At 49.1% G+C, this 21,023-nt stretch overlaps 1 protein-coding gene across 1 annotated transcript in view; it reads left to right on the forward strand.

Moving 5' to 3' along the window:
* Positions 1-9,181: 9,181 nt before the first annotated feature.
* The window catches only part of LOC311134753 (IQ motif and SEC7 domain-containing protein 3-like), a gene marked incomplete at both ends in the record, with an annotated part of 18,732 nt that continues 6,890 nt past the window's right edge, over positions 9,182-21,023 (forward strand). Inside the window, 5 exons of the mRNA XM_084168533.1 lie at positions 9,182-9,741; positions 13,707-13,781; positions 19,310-19,439; positions 20,110-20,460; positions 20,625-21,023. The exon at positions 20,625-21,023 is cut by the window's right edge and continues 350 nt beyond it. Coding sequence (XP_084024659.1) covers positions 9,182-9,741; positions 13,707-13,781; positions 19,310-19,439; positions 20,110-20,460; positions 20,625-21,023 — 1,515 coding nt within the window. The remainder of the gene's footprint in view (positions 9,742-13,706; positions 13,782-19,309; positions 19,440-20,109; positions 20,461-20,624) is intronic.

A 21,023-nucleotide genomic window follows, 5' to 3' on the forward strand; every position in this document is an offset into this window, starting at 1 on the left:
TCACTTCTCTGAATTTTAGTTGGTTTACTATTCTTGTGAGGACTTCTGGTACTCACAAGTATAGTAAAATGTGTACACACACACACACACGCACACACACACACACACACACACACACAAACACACACACACACACACACACACACACACACACACACACACACACACACACACACACACACACACACACACACACACACAACAGGTAGGAGGCAGGTCAAAGACACAGGTAGATGACTGTAAGCAAGCAGCCCCATGGCAACAGCACAGTCAGTAGGGGATCACCATGGCAACAGTCAGTACTTGGTTATGATAGCAACAACACAGCGCAGAATCAAAACACCGATTTCATTCAGCCTTTATTTGACAATTTTGTCAAGATGACCTATGTGAACCATTAGGCCTACCAATGATGACCTATAGACAGACACAGCTGGAGACAACCACTATACAAATCAAATCAAATCAAAGTGTATTGGTCGCGTACACAGTTTAGCAGATGTTATAGCGGGTGCAGCGAAATGCTTATGTTACTAGCTCCTAACAATGCAGTAAAATGTCAAACAGGTACACAAATAATCCATTAAAAAACAGAAAGTACAACAAGAAATCAAGAAATGTCGGAAACAATCCAATTAACAACCCAAATAGCACTGTAACAATAATCCAAATGCAATCTATATGTATCTACACCAGATGAATTTACACAAGATATACTAGGAATGATATGTACAGCAGTAGACATATTAGAGTGAGCTATGTCAAGAATACAGTATATAAATAAATATGTGGTGTGTATAAATAGTGTAACTAAAATGCAATGTACAGTAGTAGCAACATTAGAATGAGCTATGTCGAGAATACATAAGTATTGTATGTACAGTTGAAGTCGGAAGTTTACATAAACTTAGGTTGGAGTCATTAAAACTCGTTTTTTAACCACTCCACAAATGTATAGTTAACAAACTATAGTTTTGGCAAGTCGGTTAGGACATCTACTTTGTGCATGACACAAGCAATTTTTCCAACAATTGTTTACAGACAGATTATTTCACTTATAATTCACTGTATCACAATTCCAGTGGGTCAGAAGATTACATGCACTAAGTTGACTGTGCCTTTAAACAGCTTGGAAAATTCCAGAAAATGATGTTGTCACACCCTGGCTCTGGGACTCATTATGTTGAGCCAGGGTGTGTTCATTCTATGTGATTATTTCTATGTTGGTAGTTCTGTTGTGTTTATTTCTAGGTTGGACTGAGTGACTCCCAATCAGAGGCAACGAGTGTCAGCTGTTTGCTGGTTGTCTCTGATTGGGAGCCATATTTAACTGTCTGTGTTTCACTTTGGGTTTGTGGGTTTTTGTTCCGTGTTCGGTCAGTGTCACCGTGGACTTCACGAGTCGTGTTTTGTTTGTATTTAGAAACTTTAACTAATTAAAGTCATGTTTGTTTCTCACGCTGCGCCTTGGTCTACTCCTTACTACGACGATCGTGACAGAAAAACCCACCATACCAAGACCAAGCAGCGTGTCCAGGAGCAGGCAGCCTGGACGTGGGAGCAGATCTTGGACGGGCAGGGGTCCTGGACCTGGGAGGAAATCCTGGCCGGGATGGATCGCCGGCCATGGAGTGAGACGGTGGAGGCGCGCCGTAGAGAGGAGCTACGGCGTGATCAGGGTCGTCGTCGGACGGTCGTGAGGCAACCCCAGAAATTTTTTAGGGGGGGGCACACGGCATGGACGACGGGGCTGACGGAGGAGAAAAGGGGGCGGATCCAGAAGGCCACCAGGCCAGGGGTACACCGCCCTGTACGTCCTGTGCGGATGCCTCACACAGAGTGTGTGAGGGTAGGCATTCAGCCAGGACGGGTGGTGGCCGCTATTCACTCCAGGCCTCCTATCCGTCTCCACAGCCCGGTTCGGCCTGTCCCTGCTCCACGCACCAAGCCTACGGTGTGCGTCGCCAGCCCGGTCCGGCCTGTCCCTGCTCCACGCACCAAGCCTACGGTGTGCGTCGCCAGCCCAGCCCGGCCTGTCCCTGCTCCACGCACCAAGCCTACGGTGTGCGTCGACAGCCCAGCCCGGCCTGTTCCTGCCACCCGCACCAAGCCTACGGTGTGCGTCGACAGCCCAGCCCGGCCTGTCCCTGCTCCACGCACCAAGCCTACGGTGTGCGTCGACAGCCCAGCCCGGCCTGTCCCTGCTCCACGCACTAAACCTACGGTGCGCGTCGCCAGCCCGGTCCGGCCTGTTCCTGCCACCCGCACCAAGTCTAGGGTGCGCGTCGCCAGCCCGACCCGGCCTGTTCCTGCCACCCGCACCAAGTCTACGGTGTGCGTCGACAGCCCAGCCCGGCCTGTTCCTGCTCCACGCACCAAGCCTACGGTGTGCGTCGACAGCCCAGCCCGGCCTGTCCCTGCTCCACGCACTAAACCTACGGTGCGCGTCGCCAGCCCGGTCCGGCCTGTTCCTGCCACCCGCACCAAGTCTACGGTGCGCGTCGCCAGCCCGACCCTGCCTGTGCCTGCCACCCGCACCAAGTCTACGGTGTGCGTCGACAGCCCAGCCCGGCCTGTCCCTGCTCCACGCACCAAGCCTACGGTGTGCGTCGACAGCCCAGCCCGGCCTGTCCCTGCTCCACGCACTAAACCTACGGTGCGCGTCGCCAGCCCGGTCCGGCCTGTTCCTGCCACCCGCACCAAGTCTACGGTGCGCGTCGCCAGCCCGACCCGGCCTGTTCCTGCCACCCGCACCAAGTCTACGGTGCGCGTCGCCAGCCCGACCCGGCCTGTTCCTGCCACCCGCACCAAGTCTACGGTGTGCGTCGACAGCCCAGCCCGGCCTGTTCCTGCTCCACGCACCAAGCCTACGGTGTGCGTCGACAGCCCAGCCCGGCCTGTCCCTGCTCCACGCACTAAACCTACGGTGCGCGTCGCCAGCCCGGTCCGGCCTATTCCTGCCACCCGCACCAAGTCTACGGTGCGCGTCGCCAGCCCGACCCTGCCTGTTCCTGCCACCCGCACCAAGTCTACGGTGTGCGTCGACAGCCCAGCCCGGCCTGTCCCTGCTCCACGCACCAAGCCTACGGTGTGCGTCGACAGCCCAGCCCGGCCTGTCCCTGCTCCACGCACTAAACCTACGGTGCGCGTCGCCAGCCCGGTCCGGCCTGTTCCTGCCACCCGCACCAAGTCTACGGTGCGCGCCGCCAGCCATGGGACCACGCAGCCATCATACCTCTCAGGAAGGAGACGCGTTCTGTCTCCTAGAGATTAACGTACTTTGGTGCGAAAAGTGCAAATCAATCCCAGAACAACAGCAAAGGACCTTGTGAAGATGCTGGAGGAAACAGGTACAAAAGTATCTATATCCACAGTAAAACGAGTCCTATATCGACATAACCTGAAAGGCCGCCCAGCAAGGAAGAAGCCACTGCTCCAAAACCGCCATAAAAAAGCCAGACTACGGTTTGCAACTGCACATGGGGACAAAGATCGTACTTTTTGGAGAAATGTCCTCTGGTCTGATGAAACAAAAATAGAACTGTTTGGCCATAATGACCATCGTTATGTTTGGAGGCAAAAGGGGGTTGCTTGCAAGCCGAAGAACACCATCCCAACCGTGAAGCATGGGGGTGGCAGCATCATGCTGTGGGGGTGCTTTGCTGCAGGAGGGACTGGGGCACTTCACAAAATAGATGGCATCATGAGGAAGGACAATGATGTGGATATATTGAAGCAACATCTCAAGACATCAGTCAGGAAGTTAAAGCTTGGTCACAAATGGATCTTCCAAATGGACAATGACCACAAGCATACTTCCAGAGTTGTGCCAAAATGGCTTAAGGACAACAAAGTCAAGGTATTGGAGTGGCCATCACAAAGCCCTGACCTCAATCCTATAGAAAAGTTGTGGGCAGAACTGAAAAAGCGTGTGCGAGCAAGGAGGCCTACAAACCTGACTCAGTTACGCCAGCTCGGTCAGGAGGAATGGGCCAAAATTCACCCATCTTATTGTGGGAAGCTTGTGGAAGGCTACCCGAAACGTTTGACCCAAGTTAAACAATTTAAAGGCGATGCTACCAAATACTAATTGAGTGTATGTAAACTTGTGACCCAGTGGGAATGTGATGAAAGAAATAAAAGCTGAAAGAAATCATTCTCTCTGCTATTATTCTGACATTTCACATTCTTAAAATAAAGTGGTGATCCTAACTGACCTAAGACAGGGAATTTTTACTAGGATTAAATGTCAGGAATTGTGAAAAACTGAGTTTAAATGTATTTGGCTAAGGTGTATGTAAACCTTCGACTTTAAACTGTAAATACACAGTACAAAACCCCATAGCAAAATGGATAGAATTGCAGAAAATTAGCTTCCGGGCCTGAGTCCGGAGTATAAATAGTGTATATGTACAGTATGTGAATGGTGTGTATAGACAGTATGGACAGTATGTGAATAGAAAAGGTGTGTATAGCAGTAGTTATATAGGATGAGCCATGACTAGAATACAGTATATACAGTGGGGGAAAAAAGTATTTAGTCAGCCACCAATTGTGCAAGTTCTCCCACTTAAAAAGATGAGAGAGGCCTGTAATTTTCATCATAGGTACACGATGACAGACAAATTGAGAAAAACAAATCCAGAAAATCACATTGTAGGATTTTTAATGAATTTATTTGCAAATTATGGTGGAAAATAAGTATTTGGTCACCTACAAACAAGCAAGATTTCTGGCTCTCACAGACCTGTAACTTCTTCTTTAAGAGGCTCCTCTGTCCTCCACTCGTTACCTGTATTAATGGCATCTGTTTGAACTTGTTATCGGTATAAAAGACACCTGTCCACAACCTCAAACAGTCACACTCCAAACTCCACTATGGCCAAGACCAAAGAGCTGTCAAAGGACACCAGAAACAAAATTGTAGACCTGCACCAGGCTGGGAAGACAGAATCTGCAATAGGTAAGCAGCTTGGTTTGAAGAAATCAACTGTGAGAGCAATTATTAGGAAATGGAAGACATACAAGACCACTGATAATCTCCCTCGATCTGGGGCTCCACGCAAGATCTCACCCCGTGGGGTCAAAATGATCACAAGAACGGTGAGCAAAAATCCCAGAACCACACGGGGGGACCTAGTGAATGACCTGCAGAGAGCTGGGACCAAAGTAACAAAGCCTACCATCAGTAACACACTACGCCGCCAGGGACTCAAATCCTGCAGTGCAAGACGTGTCCCCCTGCTTAAGCCAGTACATGTCCAGGCCCGTCTGAAGTTTGCTAGAGTGCATTTGGATGATCCAGAAGAGGATTGGGAGAATGTCATATGGTCAGATGAAACCAAAATATAACTTTTTGGTAAAAACTCAACTCGTCGTGTTTGGAGGACAAAGAATGCTGAGTTGCATCCAAAGAACACCATACCTACTGTGAAGCATGGGGGTGGAAACATCATGCTTTGGGGCTGTTTTTCTGCAAAGGGACCAGGACGACTGATCCGTGTAAAGGAAAGAATGAATGGGGCCATGTATCGTGAGATTTTGAGTGAAAACCTCCTTCCATCAGCAAGGGCATTGAAGATGAAACGTGGCTGGGTCTTTCAGCATGACAATGATCCCAAACACACCGCCCAGGCAACGAAGGAGTGGCTTCGTAAGAAGCATTTCAAGGTCCTGGAGTGGCCTAGCCAGTCTCCAGATCTCAACCCCATAGAAAATCTTTGGAGGGAGTTGAAAGTCTGTGTTGCCCAGCGACAGCCCCAAAACATCACTGCTCTAGAGGAGATCTGCATGGAGGAATATGCCAAAATACCAGCAACAGTGTGTGAAAACCTTGTGAAGACTTACAGAAAACGTTTGACCTGTGTCATTGCCAACAAAGGGTATATAACAAAGTATTGAGAAACTTTTGTTATTGACCAAATACTTATTTTCCACCATAATTTGCAAATAAATTCATTAAAAATCCTACAATGTGATTTTCTGGAGAGAAAAAATTCTCATTTTGTCTGTCATAGTTGACGTGTGCCTATGATGAAAATTACAAGCCTCTCTCATCTTTTTAAGTGGGAGAACTTGCACAATTGGTGGCTGACTAAATACTTTTTTCCACCACTGTACATATAAAGTGAGTAAAACAGTATGTAAACATATTAAAGTGACCAGTGTTCAATGACTCTATGTACATAGGGCAACGGTCTCTAAAGTGCAGGGTAAAGTACAGAGTGGTAGCCGGCTGGTGACAGTGTCTGAGGTTCAGGGAAGAGGCCGGCTAGTGGTGACTGTTTAACAGTCTGATGTCTGGAGATATAATCTGTTTATCAGTCTCTAGGTCCCAGCTTTGATGAACCTGTACTGTCTCCACCTTCTAGATTGTAGCAGGTGAACAGGCTGGGGTCCTTCATGATCTTCTTGGCCTTCCTGTGACAATTTAGATGTCCTGGAGGGCAGGCAGTGTGCCCCCGATGATGCGTTGGGCGGACTGCACCATCCTCCGGAGAGCCCTGCGGTTGCAGACGGTGCAATTGCCGTACCAGGCGGTGATACAGCCCGACAGGATGCTCTCAATGGTGCATCTGTAGAAGTCGGTGAGGGTCTTAGGGGACAATCCAAATTTCTTCAGCCTCCTGATGTTGAAGAGGCACTGTTGCACCTTCTTCATAACACTGTCTCTGTGAAGGGACCATTTCAGGTCGTCAGTGATTTGCAGACCGAGGTCGATGTGGATGGGGGCGTGCTCTTTCTGCTGTCCGCTGTAGTCCACGATCAGCTCCTTCATTTTGTTGATGTTGAGGGAGAGATTATTTTCCTGGCACCACTCCGCCAAGGCACTCATCTCCTCCCTGTAGTCTATCTCGTCATTGTTGGTAATCAGGCCTAACAATGTTGTGTCGTCAGTAAACTTGATGATTGAGTTGGAGACGTGCGTGGCCACACAGTTATGGGTGAACAGGGAGTACAGGAGGGGGCTGAGCATGCACCCCTGTGGGGCCCCCATGTTGAGGATCAGCGTTGCCGAGGTGTTGTTGCCTACCTTCACCACTTGAGGTCGGCCCTTCAGGAAGTCCAGGACCCAGTTGCATAGGGAGGGGTTCAGACCCAGGGCCCTGAGCTTAGTGATGAGCTTGGAAGGCACTATGGTGTTGAAGGCTGAGCTGTAGTCGATGAACAGCATTCTTACATAGGTATTCCTCTTGTCCAGATGGGATAGGGCAGAGTGCAGTGCAATGGCGATTGCATCGTCCGTGGATCTGTTTTTATGTGTGAGTGTGTGGGTAGAGTCTAGTGAGTGTGCATAGAGCCAGTGCAAGGGAGTCAGTGCAAAACAATTAAGAAAAATAAATAAATAATCCAGGGGGTCAATGTAAATTGTCCAGGTAACCATTTGATTAACTGTTCAGCAGTCTTATGGCTTAGGGGTAGAAGCTGCTGAGGTGCCCTTTGGTCCCAGACTTGGCACTCTGGTACAGCTTGTCATGCGGTAGCAGAGAGAACAGTCTATTACTTGGGTGGCTGGAGTCTTTGACAATTTTTAGGGCCTTCCTCTGACACCGCCTGGTATAGAGGTCCTGGATGGCAGGGAGTTCGCCCCAGTGATGTACTGGGCCGTACGCATTACCCTCTGTAGCACTTTGCGGTCGGAGGCCGAACAGTTGCCATACAAAGCGGTGATGCAGCTAGTCAAGATGCTCTCGATGGTGCAGCTGTAGAACCTTTTGAGGATCTGAGGTCCCATGCCAAATATTTTCAGTCTCCTGAGGGGGAAGAGGCATTGTCGTGCCCTCTTCATGACTGTGTTGGTGTGTTTGGACCATGATAGGTCCTTAGTGATGTGGAAACCGAGGAACTTGAAGCTCTCGACCTGCTCCACTACAGCCCTGTCCATGTGAATGGGGGCGTGTTCGGCCCTCCATTTCCTGTAGTCCACGATGAGCTCCTTTGTCTTGCCCACGTTGAGGGAGAGGTTATTGTCTTTGCACAACTCTGCCAGGTCTCTGACCTCTCCATAGGCTGTCTCATCGTCGTCAGTGATCAGGCCTACCACCGTCGTGTTGTTGGCAAACGTAATGATGGTGTTGGAATCGTGCGCGGCCACGCAGTCGTGGGTGAACAGGGAGTACAGGAGGGGACTGAGCACGCACTCCTAAGGGGCCCCCGTGTTGAGGGTCAACGTGGCGGATGTGTTATTGCCTAACCTCACCACCTCCAAGATCAATTTGCAGAGGGAGGTGTACTGTCCCAGGTTCCTCAGCTTAGTAATGAGGTTGGAGGGCACTATGCTGTTGAACGCTGCGCTGTAGTCAATGAACAGCATTCTCACGTAGGTGTTCCTTTTGTCCAGGTGGGAAAGGGCAGTGTGGAGTGCAATAGAGATTGCGTCATTGGTGGATCTGTTGGGGCAGTATGTGAATTGGAGTGGGTCCAGGGTTTCTGGGATGATGGTGTTGATGTGAGCCATGACCAGCCTTTCAAAGCATTTCATGGCTACAGATGTGATTGCTACAGAGCAGTAGTGTGTGTTTGTGTGTGTGTGTGTGTGTGTGTGAGAGTGTTTGTGTGTGTCACGGGCTATAGTGCGCAGACAGAGCATGTCTTACATAATTTAGAAATAGGCCTTCTGTAAATAACTATAGAGATACAGAGAGGAGAGTGTTAAACACACTAGGCTGTGTGTGCGCGCGTGCGTACGCATTCATGTGTGATGACGCCACACACCCTTGCTCCCATCTGGATCTGGATCCTCTCATCATCAGCAGCACTCAGCAGAGCCGTATCGGTGGCTGGGAGGGAGAGAGGAGAGAGAATCTCTTATCACGAGAAGACAGGAATATTTACATCCGATCATTATCTCCCTTTTTCTATGGCTCTCTCTCTCTCTCTCTCTCTCTTTCCGTTTCGAAACGGAATAGCTTATTTATCTGTCTCTTCGCTATCGATCATCTCAGAAATAGAACAGAATATTAAAAACAGAAGAGAAGAGTAAAACGAAGGGAGAGACTAATGGAAGAATAAAAAGCAAAGGAGAAGAGAGGAGGAAGACCTCTCATCTCATTCGTCTGTTCTAGCAGGAAGAAGGAATTTAGGCTACCTCTCCTCTGCACTTGATCATCTCTCTCTCTCTCTCTCTCTCTCTCTCTCTCTCTCTCTCTCTCTCTCTCTCTCTCTCTCTCTCTCTCTCTCTATGGTCATGGCTGTGCAGGGGACCAGCCTGCTAGAGAACCCAGTTCAGGCGGTTCTGTACCTTAGAGAACTGACCACTATAGTTCAGAACCAGCAGAGCCTCATCCAGACACAGCGCCTACGCATTGACGAACTGGACCGACGCGTGGATGAGCTGCTTGGGGAGAACAGGAATCTGCGCGAAGCAAGAGGTGTACAACCTCACCATCATCACCCGGACCGCAACCTGAGCCTTCATCATCATCATCCTCAGCACCAACATCCATACCCACAAGACACCGGTTCTCAGCCCGTCCAGCCCCACGCCCAGCCCCTGCCTGAGGTCCATCCTGCTGAGCCAGGAAAGTCCTCTCCTCAGCCCGCCAATCCGGAGGACATGCAGCTGGTACCGTCCCAACCCCAGCCACAGTCACCGAGCCCTCAGCCAGGCGAGGCTATCCCGGGCGAGGGGGAGGGCAGCAGGACCAGCACGGGCTGCCGCACACTGGTTCCCCTGGTTCCCCTAGCTCCACTCACTCCTACCACTCTCTGTCGCTCGTTGGCTCTCGCCAGGCAATCAGAGTGAGTCTGTTTACTATAGCCTTTATCAACGCGAATGAAATAAAGTGTGTGTGGCAACTCGAATATGTCCAGGTTGTAAAATATAGTCCTGCCAGCCTGCCGAAGTTGGCTTTTACAACGGTAGGATCATCATGAGAGTGACGTGGAGAATTTACAGAAGGGGATTATTTGCCAAGATAGACCAACAACAAAAAAAGGGAGATTATATAACAAACAGCTGTGTGAGTGTGTATGTATGTATGTGTGTGCGTGTGTGTGTGTGTGTGTTTGGAGGGATATGGCTCAAATGCATGGTGCACTCTTGGCAAAGAAACACAGCTTTGAAACCTGGTTGAGGGGTAAGGTTTAAATTTCAGACTGTAGGCCTAGTTGGATTGAATACAACTCTACAACTGCTGTACTGTAGTTGTTTAGAATAGATGCAGTTCAGCTCTACTGTTATAGCTGTAGCAGTCCTTTCCATGGTTCTGAATCAATTTGAACAAAACCCTTGTGTGGGAGTGTATGTCTGCATATGTGTCTATGTGTGTCTATGTGTGTATTTGTGTGTCTCTCTGTGTGTGTGTGTGTGTGTGTGTGTGTCTGTGTGTATGTGTGTCTGTGTGTCTGTGTGTGTGTGTGATGTTCTGATTATGAGTGAAATTAGCCTCCCCCCCGCTGGGGACAAGAATAGAGTAGAAGAAAGAAAGGGGGAACACAGGAGGGGAGAAGAGAGGAAGAAAATGAGAGATTGATGAGGCTATGACATACAGGATATACAGGAAATACAGTAGAAAATATCGAATTAGGTTACAAAGTCAAAGTTTTTATTATTTCTATGCATAAGCCATAGAAAATAAAGGCTTTTAAATGTTTTCACTACATGAGCGTGCCTTGAATATTTCTGGAAGATCTTTGCACAAAGGCTTTTTTGGCATTGGTCACTATCCAGCGTCAACTTCTGTTTGTTCTATCAACATTTGCTATACTTAGAATATTTAAAAACAAGAATATTAGCTTTTAAGTATTAATTTGAGGTTAGGGTTATGCCTAAGGTTAGATGTATTGGGTTACAATTGGGGTTCGTTTTAAAATCAGATTTAGATCTCTCTCTACCTTAATACTCTTTTCACATTACGCAGTGCACAAACTGGGATTTTTGCCCATTCTTCAAGGCAAAACTGCTCCAGCTCCTTCAAGTTGGATGGGTTCTGCTGGTGTACAGCAATCTTTAAGTCATACCACAGATTCTCAATTGGATTGAGGTCTGGGCTTTGACTAGGCCATTCCAAGACATTTAAATGTTTCCCCTTAAACCACTCAAGTGTTGCTTTAGCAGTATGCTTAGGGTCATTGTCCTGCTGGAAGGTGAACCTCCGTCCCAGTCTCAAATCTCTGGAAGACTGAAACAGGTTTCCTTCAAGAATTTATAATAATATAATAATATGCCATTTACCAGACGCTTTTATCCAAAGCGACTTACATTCATGTGTGCATACATTTTTACGTATGGGTGGTCCCGGGGATCGAACTACCCTGGCGTTACAAGCGCCATGCTCTACCAATTGAGCTACAGAGGACCATAATTTCCCTGTATTTAGCGCCATCCATCATTCCTTCAATTCTGACCAGTTTCCTAGTTCCTGCCGATGAGAAATATCCCCACAGCATGATGCTGCCACCACCATGCTTCACTGTGGGGATGGTGTTCTCGGGGTGATGAGAGGTGTTGGGTTTGCGCCAGACATAGCGTTTTCCTTGATGGCCAAAAAGCTCAATTTTAGTCTCATCTGACCAGTGTACCTTCTTCCATATGTTTGGAGAGTCTCCCACATGGCTTTTGGCGAACACCAAACGTGTTTGCTTATTTTTTTCTTTAAGCAATGGCTTTTTTCTGGCCACTCTTCCGTAAAGCCCAGCTCTGTGGAGTGGACGGCTTAAAGTGGTCCTATGGACAGATACTCCAATCTCCGCTGTGGAGCTTTGCAGCTCCTTCAGGGTTATCTTTGGTCTCTTTGTTGCCTCTCTGATTAATGCCTTCCTTGCCTGGTCCGTGAGTTTTGGTGGGCGGCCCTCTCTTGGCAGGTTTGTTGTGGTGCCATATTCTTTCCATTTTTTAATAATGGTATTAATGGTGCTCTGTGGGATGTTCAAAGTTTCTGATATTTTTTTATTACCCAACCCTGATCAGTACTTCTCCACAACTTTGTCCCTGACCTGTTTGGAGAGCTCCTTGGTCTTCATGGTGCCGCTTGCTTAGTGGTGTTGCAGACTCTGGAGCCTTTCAGAACAGGTGTATATATACTGAGATCATGTGACAGATCATGTGACTCTTAGATTGCACACAGGTGGACTTTATTTAACTAATTATGTGACTTCTGAAGGTAATTGGTTGCACCAGATCTTATTTAGAGGCTTCATAGCAAATGGGGTGAATACATATGCACACACCACTTTTCCGTTATTTATTTTTTAGAATTTTTTGAAACAAGTTATTTTTTTCACTTCACCAATTTGGACTATTTTGTGTATGTCCATTACATGAAATCCAAATAAAAATCCATTTAAATTACAGGTTGTAATGCAACAAAATAGGAAAAACGCCACGGGGGATGAATACTTTTGCAAGGCACTGTATACTGAAATAGACTGTGTCTGTGTGTGTGTTGGTGGGGACTGCACGTGGGTCTGCCTATTGATGAGAGTATCATTCCTCTCCCATCCTCCCCCTATTTCTCCCCCCTCCTCCCTCCAGCTGATCCACACGTATCTGGCCCACTTAGCCCATGGAGCGAACTGTAATCAGCTACTCTCTGGAGAAAGAGAGAGAGAGAGAGAGAGAGAGAAAGAGAGAGAGAGAGAGAGAGAGATGAGATGAGAGTGAGAGAGAGAGAGAGATGAGAGTGAGAGTGAGAGTGAGAAAGAGAATAACTGTCTGCTCTGACCCCCGCTCCTAGATCATTTATAATGCGTATGAGAGGCTAGGGCAAGGGGCTAGGGTAGAGAGAAAGATGGAGTGAGAAAGCAGAGAGAAGGAGAGAGAGCAGAGGAGACGTGTAGTATTAAAATATTAATCTGCCCTCTATATTAGAGATGTAATGGCTGAGATGTGTGTGTGTGTTGTACAGACAGAGAGGTGACCTTGCTATGGCCAATAGAGACAGACAGAGAATTCCACTGTTACCCGACCCAATGGTCTCGGCTGGTCCTATAAGCTTTTTTTTAACCAGCTGGGATTGAACTCTTCCTAAAACTGAGTTTTTGAAAACACCTCCGTGCATCAAAGCAGGCCATTACATTTGTCAGAGCTGGGGAAAAGCCCATGCCATTTGCCAGGACACTGGTCTCCTCGTGACAGCAGAAGACTGGCAACTGAAGGTCGACTTCGCGAAGCAGCTCAGTTTTCCAGACATCATCACAACAACTAGTCTGATGTTGAGAGACCTGAAACACCCCAGACCCCAAAATACATCACTGATGATTTGTAATTTAGAAAAAATTCACTGAACCACTTAGGTTTAGCTAACTCTTCTGACTGTCTTTCTCATGCCATACATTTTGACGTTGTTATGACAATGTTTGGCATGACAACAAACGAACACTGCAAATGTGTGTGTGTGTATGTGTGTGTGTGCATGTGTATTTGTGTGAGACAGAGAGCGAGCGAGAGAGAGAGATAGTGAGAGATAAAGAGAGAGAGCGTAACCATCTGTCTGTATTTGTTAAATCTTACTAAAACAACAACGACATGTCCGATGGCTGAATTCTGTTTCTGTTGTTTTAAGGTTTGTGTGTGTGCATGTGTGCATGTGCATGTGTGTGTGTGTGTTGAGAGAATTTGGTTTTGAGCCAACTCGGCCGTTTTACTAATAGTAAAGAAACACTCACATGTTTCTTTGCCCCCTTTCCACTCCCACACTCCCCTTCTCCCCTCACTCCTATCTCCTCTGCCCCCTCTCCTCTCCTGCTCCTCTATCCCTCTACAGGAGTCAGACAATACTACATCAGTTCTGTTGTCCTGCCCCAGAGGCACCAGAGGCTGCTCCCACTGGCTCCTCCAGGTAAGGTTGTGGCTTTTCCACACAAAACACTCCATCTAGATATACTTTCTCTGTTTTTCCGTATCTTTTTTAATTCTCTCTGCCCCCCTCTTGTCCTCTCTCTCTCTTTCACTCTCACTCTCTCGCCCTCTTTATCTCTCTTTTTCTCTCTCGCTCTCTTTTTCTCTGTCACTCTCTTGCTTTCTCTCTCTCTTGCTTTCTCTTTCTCTCTCTTTCTCTGTCTATCTGTCTCTGTCTCTCACTCTCTCTCTCCTTCCGTCTTCCCTCTCTCCAGTCTACTCTACAGTGCCATTACTGATTGTCTCAGCAGGGCTATCTAATGGCTCTGTCATTTTGCCACCGTGGAACTCCCTTCAGTGTGTGTATATGTGTGGGTGGGTGTGTGCTGCTCAAGCCATGTCCACACACTACACAAATACCATCAGACTCCATCTCTGTCTCTGTGTGTGTTATGTGAAAGCCTGTAGCTTGGGGCAGTGTAGACCCAGGTTGCGTGCTAGTGAAAGTGCTACCAGTGACTGATTCAACCTAAAGCTCTCTAGCCCTCAGCATGTTGGAGGGAGCAGGGCAATGTTGTCATTACATATGATGTATTTGAGGTGGGAGTAGAGACAGTGTTTCATATCCACATACGTACAGTATAACCACACTGTGTGCTTACACATAGGCTGCCATAGCCAGCCAGCTCTGGGTCACCGATTACCATGGTGACCGGTATAAATAAATCTCACATACTGTACTGTGACCGTATAAAGTGTGTGTGTTTGTTTTAGCATGTGTGCATGTTCGCATGTGTGTGTCCCCTGTTGTCACGATCGTTGAGAGACGGGTCAGACCAAGGTGCAGCGTGATATGAGTACATGTTTATTCAACCAATAAACATACAAACCAAAACAAGAAAACAACGTAACGTGAAGTCCTCAGGCTATAAACATACAAGCCTAAACACAGAACAAGATCCCACAACTAAGGGAGGCAAACAGGCTACTTAAGTATGATCCCCAATCAGAGACAACGAGCGACAGCTGTCTCTGATTGGGAATCACACCCGGCCAAACATAGAAATACAATACCTAGAACATAAACATAGAATTTCTAGCATAGATTCTCACGCCCTGACCAAACCAACTAAAGACAACCGGCCTCTCAAGGCCAGGGCGTGACAGTACCCCCCCCCCACAAAGGTGCGTACTCCGGCCGCACCAACCTGACTCGTTAGGGGAGGGTCCGGGTGGGCATTCAGCCTCTGAGGCGGATCCGGCTCCGGGCGTGACGACCTCTCCCTCTCTGCCTCCCCGTTGCGCCCCTGGTCTGGTCTGGACCTCGGTGCGATGCTTCCCCTCTCCTTCCTCCCATGATGCACCAAGCCCTGTCTGGACCCTGGTGTGGGAAACCCCGAACCTGGAGAGGAGCTGACGTCTGGGCCTGGATCGGCAATCCCCCCACGATGCACCAAGCCCTATCTGGACCCTGGTGTGGGAGACCCCAAACCTTGAGAGGGGCTGACGTCTGGGTCTGGAATGGAGCCGCTGACCGGAGCTGAACTGGACACCGGTGGAGCGGACTGCTCTGGCTCCGGAGTGGAACCGCTGACCGGAGCTGAACCGGGCACCGGTGGAGCGGACTGCTCTGACCCCGGAGTGGAACCGCTGACCGGAGCTGAACCGGGCACCGGTGGAGCGGACTGCTCTGACCCCGGAGTGGATCCGCTGACCGGAGCTGAACTGGGCTCCGGTGGAGCAGACTGCTCTGACCCCGGAGTGGAACCGCTGACCGGAGCTGGTCTCGGCACCGGTGGAGCGGACTGCTCTGACCCCGGAGTGGAGCAGCTGACCGGTGCTGGACCAGGCACCGGTGGAACGGCCACGGGCCGTGCCGGACTGGGAACACGCACCACTGGCTTGGTGCGAGGAGCTGGCATGGGCCGGTCCGGACTGGGAACACGCACCACTGGTCTGGTGCGAGGAGCAGGAACGGGCCGGGCCGGACTGGAGACACGCACCACAGGTCTGGTGCGAGGAGCAGGAACGGGCCGGACTGGGGACACGCACCACTGGTCTGGTGCGAGGAGCAGGCACGGGCCGTACCGGACTGGGAACACGCACCACTGGCTTGGTGCGAGGTGCAGGCATGGGCCGGGCCGGACTGGAGACATGCACCACTGGCTTGGTACGGGGAGCAGGTACGGGGCGTACCGGGCTGGCGACACGCACCACTGGTTTGGTGCGAGGAGCAGGGACGTACTGGACTGGGAACACGCATCACTGGCTTGGTGCGGGGAGCAGGTATGGGGTGTACCGGGCTGGCGACACGCACCACTGGTTTGGTGCGTGGAGCTGGGACGGGCCGTACTGGACTGGGAACACTCACCACTGGCTTGGTGCGGGGAGCAGGTACGGGGCGTACCGGGCTGGCGACACGCACCACTGGTTTGGTGCGAGGAGCAGGGACGGGCCGTACCGGACTGGACACACGCACCACTGGCTTGGTGCGAGAAGCAGGCACGGACCTTACCGGACTGGGAGCACGCACCACTGGCTTGGTGCGAGAAGCAGGCACGAGGCGTACCGGACTGGGAACCGGCGCTGGAGGTCTACGACTGTACCAGTCCTTTACTCTCCGCGCCCAATCCTCCTCCAGTGAGGACTCCTCCTTGAGCCCCCACGAGTGCAGTGGTCAGGGCTCTTCTCTATCGATCACCGACCACCCTTTTAGCCCCCCCAAAAATGTATCTTGGGGCTGTCTCTCGGGCTTCCTCCTCGGCCGGCGCCTTCTGTGTTGCCGTTGCTCCTCTCTAACCCGGGCTTCCACTGTCTGTTCCCAAGGACGGCTATCCATCCCAGCCTGGATCTCCTCCCATGTCCAAGATCCCTTACCATCCAGGACCTCCTCCCATGTCCAGAATGTCTGCTCCTGGCCACGCTGCTTGGTCCTCGTTTGGTGGGATCTTCTGTCACGATCGTTGAGAGACGGGTCAGACCAAGGTGCAGCGTGATATGCATACATGTTTATTCAACCAATAAACATACAAACCAAAACAACGTAACGTGAAGTCCTCAGGCTATAACCATACAAGCCTAAACACGGAACAAGATCCCAAAACTAAGGTAGGCAAACAGGCTACTTAAGTATGATCCCCAATCAGAGACAACGAGCGACAGCTGTCTCTGATTGGGAATCACACCCGGCCAAACATAGAAATACAATACCTAGAACATAAACATAGAATTTCTAGCATAGATTCTCACGCCCTGACCAAACCAACTAAAGACGACCGGCCTCTCAAGGCCAGGGCGTGACACCTGTAAATCCAGTAAATCAGATTAGACAGAGGGATTTCTCAGAGTGGAAGGTACTTTACACAGTATTCACACAGTATTCACCCAAAAAATGTTACCTATTTTGGTAAATAGAGGTAGAGGTGTAGAGGCAAACAGAATCTTTAGAGATAGCTAGAGATGTATTGGCCTTGTGGTTGCATGTTATATTTTGTGCTTGTCTGTTTGTTTATGTTCAGGTGTGTGTGAGTTTGTGTATGTTTGTGCAGGTATGTGTGTGTGTGTGTCCTCTGGCTGTAGGTCTCTGTGCGGCTCTGATTGATGTGAGATGACAGATGTTCATTTCTCCTTCACTGTGACATTAGAGGAGGCGGAGAAACCAGTCTGTGTGTATGTGTGTTTCGACCCTTCCCGCTGGGAACAGGCGTCAATTCAACGTCTATTCGACATTGGTTCAATGTAATTTCATTGAAATGACATGGAAACAACGTTGATTCAACCAGTGTGTCCACAGTGGGTTAGGTCGTCATCAGGCATTCATGTCCCAGGAGTGGGTGAAAGGTCCTATATATAGGGGCAGTGCTCAGTGACATCACTTCCTGAAACAGGAGGTAAAAAAATACAATATAGGTTCACATAATCAACATTAAATCAATCAGAATATATAACCATACATGAGGAATGTCATAAATATTTAAAATGATATATATACACAATATTCCCTTAGGGTAAAAACAGTAGTTTGGACATAGAACTATAGAAAAGGTTTCAAATCAAACTCCTCATTCAGGCCAAGATAAGGGACAGCGTGTTGAGCCTGTGGATCCAGAAATAGTAGTTTCCTCCCAATGTCCCCTCCCCTGCATGACATCTTGACCCTTTCTATCCCAATGTATCTCAGAGAGCTAATAGGATGTCCGGCTTGAGCAAAATGAACAGCAACAGGGTTTATATATATATACACTATATATACAAAAGTATGTGGACACCCCTTCAAACTAGTTGATTCAGCTATTTCAGCCACACCAGTTGCTGACAGGTGTATAAAATCGAGCACACCGCCATGCAATCTCCAAAGACAAACATTGGCAGTAGAATGGCCTTACTGAAGAGCTCAGTGACTTTCAACATGGCACCGTCATATGATGCCACCTTTCCAACAAGTCAATTCATTACATTTCTGCCCTGCTAGAGCTGCCCCGGTCAACTTTAAGTGCTGTTATTGTGAAGTGGAAACGTCTAGGAGCAACAACAGCTCAGCCGCGAAGTGGTAGGCCACACAAGCTCACAGAACAGGACTGCCGAGTGCTGAAGCTCGTAGCGCGTAAAAATAATCTGTCCTCGGTTGCAACACTCGCTACTGATTTCCAAACTGCCTCTGGAAGCAACGTCAGCACAAGAACTGTTCGTCGGGAGCTTCATGAAATGAAAAAAAAAAAGAAAATCACAAAAGTAGTGCACTGGGCCTTTAATAGTCTTGTGTTAGAGGACCAATATAGCCTTCTGTAGGCAGCCTCCAGCACGCGCAACACACACACACACACACACACACACACACACACACACACACACACACACACACACACACACACACACACACACACACTCACACTCACACTCACACTCACACTCACACTCACACACACACACACACACAGTGTTAGCTGAATAGTAGAACCAGAGAGGAACATTAGTGATGTCGTCATTATTTAAACATGAGCAGTTTTTGCTTTTATAAAGTAGCTGTGGTTTTAGAGCTGGCTTATATAACAATTGGTAGACTAAGCAATTAGGGTAACAGCAGAGGAAACACACACATACACATACAGTGCATTCGGAGAGTATTTAGACCCCTTGACTTTTTCCACATTTTGTTACATTACAGCCTTATTCTAAAATGGATTAAAAAAAAAAAATCCTCATCAATCTACACACAATACCCCATAATGACAAAGTGAAAATAGGTCTTTAGAAATGTTTGCACATTTATTAAAAATTATAAACAGAAATACTCTATTTACAGAAGTATTCAGACCTTTTGCTATGAGACTCGAATTGAGCTCAGGTGCATCCAGTTTCCATTGATCATCCTTGAGATGTTTCTACAACTTGATTGGAGTCCACCTGTGGTAAATTCAATTGATTGGACATGATTTGGAAAGGCACACCTGAAGGCACTGTACATACACACATACACACACATACACACATTATCCCAGGTGTTGAAGGTGAGTGTTGTTGTTTCCATAGTGATGGGCAGCTGCTGAGTCTGGAGGGCGGGACTTCCTCCAGTGGACAGGAAGGAGAGGGGTCAGGGGGTGTGGCTCGTAGAGAAGGACCCAGCGACTATGAACTTGCCCTGGAGAACAAGACCAAACAGGTGTGTGTGTGCAGCGGCATACGGGTGGCTTGTGATTAACTGGATTTGTGTGTATGTTTGTGTTTCTGTGTGTAGATGATACTGTACTCTGTTGATGAGAGAGAAAGAGAGAGACAGAGAGAGAGAGAGAGAGAGAGTGAAAGAGACAGAGAAGAGAGAAGAGAGTAAGAAAGAGCCAGCCCTTCCATCTCCAGGGTGACAGGGACATGGGGGATGATGGGTTGTCATGGTAACAGCTAATAGCTGCTTCTGGCTGCAGGAGATGTCTTTATATTGCATAGAGAATTGGCAAACGGACCACGCTGTGTGTCTCTCTCTCTGTCCTCCTTATTCTCCCTCTCCCCTTCTTCTCTGCATCTCCTTCCCCCTCTCTCTATCTGAGCCTCAGAGGAAGTAAAAGGGGGTTACTTGTCTTCTGTTTGCTTTCTGTTTGAGACACAGTGATGTAGCGATAGGTGTTCCTGGTAGAAAGGCATTGGAGTTTGGTGAGGGGGTTGTACTGTTTTAGGAGAGGAGAGCTTGTCCCGCTTTCCTTTTACATTTGGAGAAACATCCAGTTTAACAACTGGAGGCTTTTAGCATTGTTCTGTTAAGACTGCAATATTTCCCTCCCCAAAACCTTGCCAACAATCTTTTTCTCTCTTCTTTTCTCCCCCCTCTCTGTCTGTAGATAGAGGAGTTGGAGCTGAGGTACGGTGGTCACCTGGTGTCGCGTCGCGCTGCGTGTCGTATTCAGACGGCGTTCCGTCAGTACCAGCTCAGTAAGAACTTCCAGAAGATCCGGAACTCTCTGTCAGAGAGCAAGTTGCCACGCCGCATCTCCCTGCGCCGGCCCAACCCCAGCCGGGGCCAGAACCCCACCCAGCGACACAGCTTCCTGTTAGAGGCTGGGGGCCCACCATTGCGCCCCAAAACACCCCCACCACCCCCCTCACGCTCCACCTCCCTGCCCCCCTCAGCCTCCCCTGCCCCGGGCCCTGGCCCCTCGCTCACACAGCTGGAGGACTGCTTCTCAGAGCAGGTGGGCTTTATGTAACACTAGCAACAAAAAAACACACAAAAAAAGACATTAACACTAGCATAGCCTAGCATCATAATACAGTTTGCCACTACAGTGAGCCTACCGTAGCATCATAATACAGCTTAAATGTGTTCCTATAACTAGTATTATGATTCTTATTCCAGGTGCGCTCGCTGGCCCATTCGATAGACGAGGCCCTGCGTGGGTGGAGCCTGTCCGAGGGGGTTGAGGGGGGGACAGGGGGGCTGCTGATGGACCCCGGAGCGTTTCGGGCGGCTGCTCAGAGTGCCTGCATGCCTCGCAGCGCCAGCTCCCTGCTCATGGCCTTCAGAGATGTCACCGTTCACATCGACACCAACAACTACACTGTCTCCACGACTACCACCTCCACTACCACCGCTACCCACGGCAACACAGGAGCAGGGGGGGGAGGAAGCAGGCAAGCCTCAATGGACAGGGAAGGGGGAGAGGGGGGAGGAGGGGTAGGGAGACAAACAACAACCTCCCAGCTGGGGGGTAAGAAAGAGTTCCCTGCCCCCCCTCCCAGTGAGGAATTGTTGAAG

Source organism: Coregonus lavaretus (assembly GCF_964263955.1).
Source record: "Coregonus lavaretus genome assembly, chromosome: 9".
Lineage (NCBI taxonomy): Eukaryota > Metazoa > Chordata > Actinopteri > Salmoniformes > Salmonidae > Coregonus > Coregonus lavaretus.